The 2,217-nt window shown below is 43.7% G+C and overlaps 1 protein-coding gene across 1 annotated transcript in view; it reads right to left on the bottom strand.

The window, feature by feature from the left end:
• Window positions 1-2,217, bottom strand: part of LOC101847129 (adhesion G protein-coupled receptor A3) — a gene marked incomplete at its 5' end in the record, with an annotated part of 43,115 nt that overhangs the window by 12,085 nt on the left and 28,813 nt on the right. Inside the window, 1 exon segment of the mRNA XM_005104451.3 lies at window positions 821-1,427. Within this exon segment, the coding sequence (XP_005104508.2) occupies window positions 821-1,427 (607 nt within the window).

A 2,217-nucleotide genomic window follows, 5' to 3' on the forward strand; every position in this document is an offset into this window, starting at 1 on the left:
GGGGGGGGGCGCAGTCTTCTCCGGTAGGGAATCATCATAATCATCATCATCCAAAGCCAGATCTGTGACAGACATTGGTAATCATGGTTCTCCATTCATTCCTTTGCTCGAAAGCTCTTAAAAAAAGCTAACGGCTAACGTTTCCCTGATCTTTCCCTATTACCAACTTGTTCAGGGTCCCCAAGTAGGTTGCTCTGAGCCTACCCCTGCCTCGCTTGCCTTCAATTATGCCAGTGAGAGCTAGATGTTCAAGACCCTTATGTCTATTCAGGTGTCTCAAAAACAGCATTTGTCGTTTCCTGATTGTTTTTAACATTGAGCGTCCCACGTGGGCTTCATCAAGAACTACCTCATTTGATTTCTTTCCCTTCCACGACAGATAGGGAATAATACTGAAAATTAGACTTCTATAGCGCCCACTGGCCAATTGAACTCTAGGCACTTTACAGTAATAATGAAATTGGTCATTCAAGCAACACTCAAGAACACAAAATTTAGTGTACATGTTATGTAGAGAGCTTGAACAAATGTAGACTAGGAGACAGGAAAATACCATGACAATATATTTTTTTAGTAAGTGTTTTACGGCACTTGCAACACACTAAGGTCATATATGAGTGCAGGAGATTAGAGGTGTTTCAAGAGAGTAACAAACACAAAAAAGAAGGAGGGGAGATAAGGACGATAGATGTTTGATAGGAAAGAAGGAGCAAACCACACCAGAGCACCCACCAACCACCCACTACGACAATATATTTCTGAGAACATCCAAGCAGTGTAGAAATATGATATGAGAAGAAGAAAGAAGTGCGCTACTCACCCAAGGAAATGGCTATGACGGGTGTGACAATGGCCCAGGTACCCTTTTGGAAAGCAGGGTCACTCAGATCTGACTTGATCACGGGGAACAGGTGGCCATTTCTGAAGAGAATCACGTACGCGTTGGAGGGAGGGGGAGGCACAGCGGAGGTGGTAGCCGTCAGAGCACCAAACCGACGGGCGAACGGCTGCAGCAAATCCTTCGAGGACAGGTTCAGCGAAGGGAAATTCAGAAAGTGCTTCGACGTGAGGTTGATGGCCTGCGGTGGGAAAATTCCTAAAGGCGCTGACGGATTATCCGAATCGTCCGCAGACGGCTGGTCTGTGGGCGAGATGGCGCTGGAAGACAGACTGTCAACAGACGACGACGGACTGTCAACAGAGGACGACGGGTAGGACTCTGGAGGCAGGATGAACGCCGAGTCATTCCCCAGAGAGGTGCTGTTGTACAGGGTTATGTTATCTTCATTTCCAGAAACATCCGTGTTGTTGCCGGGAGCATCGCTGGTGAGAACGGGAGGAGATCCGTCCTTGCCGAGCTCCTCCTCCTCGTCTATCTGGGCCTCTAATCTACTTTTTCTCGGGATGGAAAGATGCACGGCAAAGTTCTGGAAAAAACAAAAGAAGAAAATATAAACTCAGTAAGAGAGTGAGACATCCTCAAATGAAAAGTGTCAAAACAGCATACGCAAAAAGAGGCTGTAAACTTAAATATGTGTCACGATGTGGTGGAATCAGGCGCTCGCCAATTTTTGGGCATGTAGAGTTATTGGTGTCATCTTAAAGCTTGTTCATTTATCTATGGCTTGATTAAAAAATTCCCATCTATCTGTAATAGAAATCAAGATACTAGCGGTTGAAGGAAGTGGGGTCGCCTGATTTCAGAATAAGGGAGAAAATGGCTGCCAAAGCTTGGTACTTTCCAATGCTTAAGAGTGTTTACCTTTTTTGTGCCTTTAATCAACGTCTTTCAATTAAATCTTGACAGAAATGTGTTATTAAATGGAAATAAAAGCTGTTCAGCTAAAAAAAACACCAAAAAAACCCAAACAACAACAACAACAACAATTCGATAAAAATTGCCAAACTGTTAGAAAAATACCCATATATCTTGGATTTCATCATTTTGACGAGCGCCTGAATTCACCGGGATGCCTCACATATTTTCGTACTGCAATAACAAGTTCCTATCCCTTAACTCTAGTATTATCATTTTTTAAATTCTTTTATGTAAATAAGTGTTTTACGACATAATTGACACAATTTACATCACTGAAGGGGGAGAGCTTCCACCTTGCCAAATAGAGGAGGGTTATTCCTCGCATTCTCAAGGCTGTTCAGGGGACGGGTAGGGGTGGGTTTCGGTTGGAGGTAAAGAAATGAATGAATGAAACGATA

Source organism: Aplysia californica, unplaced genomic scaffold, assembly GCF_000002075.1.
Source record: "Aplysia californica isolate F4 #8 unplaced genomic scaffold, AplCal3.0 scaffold00420, whole genome shotgun sequence".
Lineage (NCBI taxonomy): Eukaryota > Metazoa > Mollusca > Gastropoda > Aplysiida > Aplysiidae > Aplysia > Aplysia californica.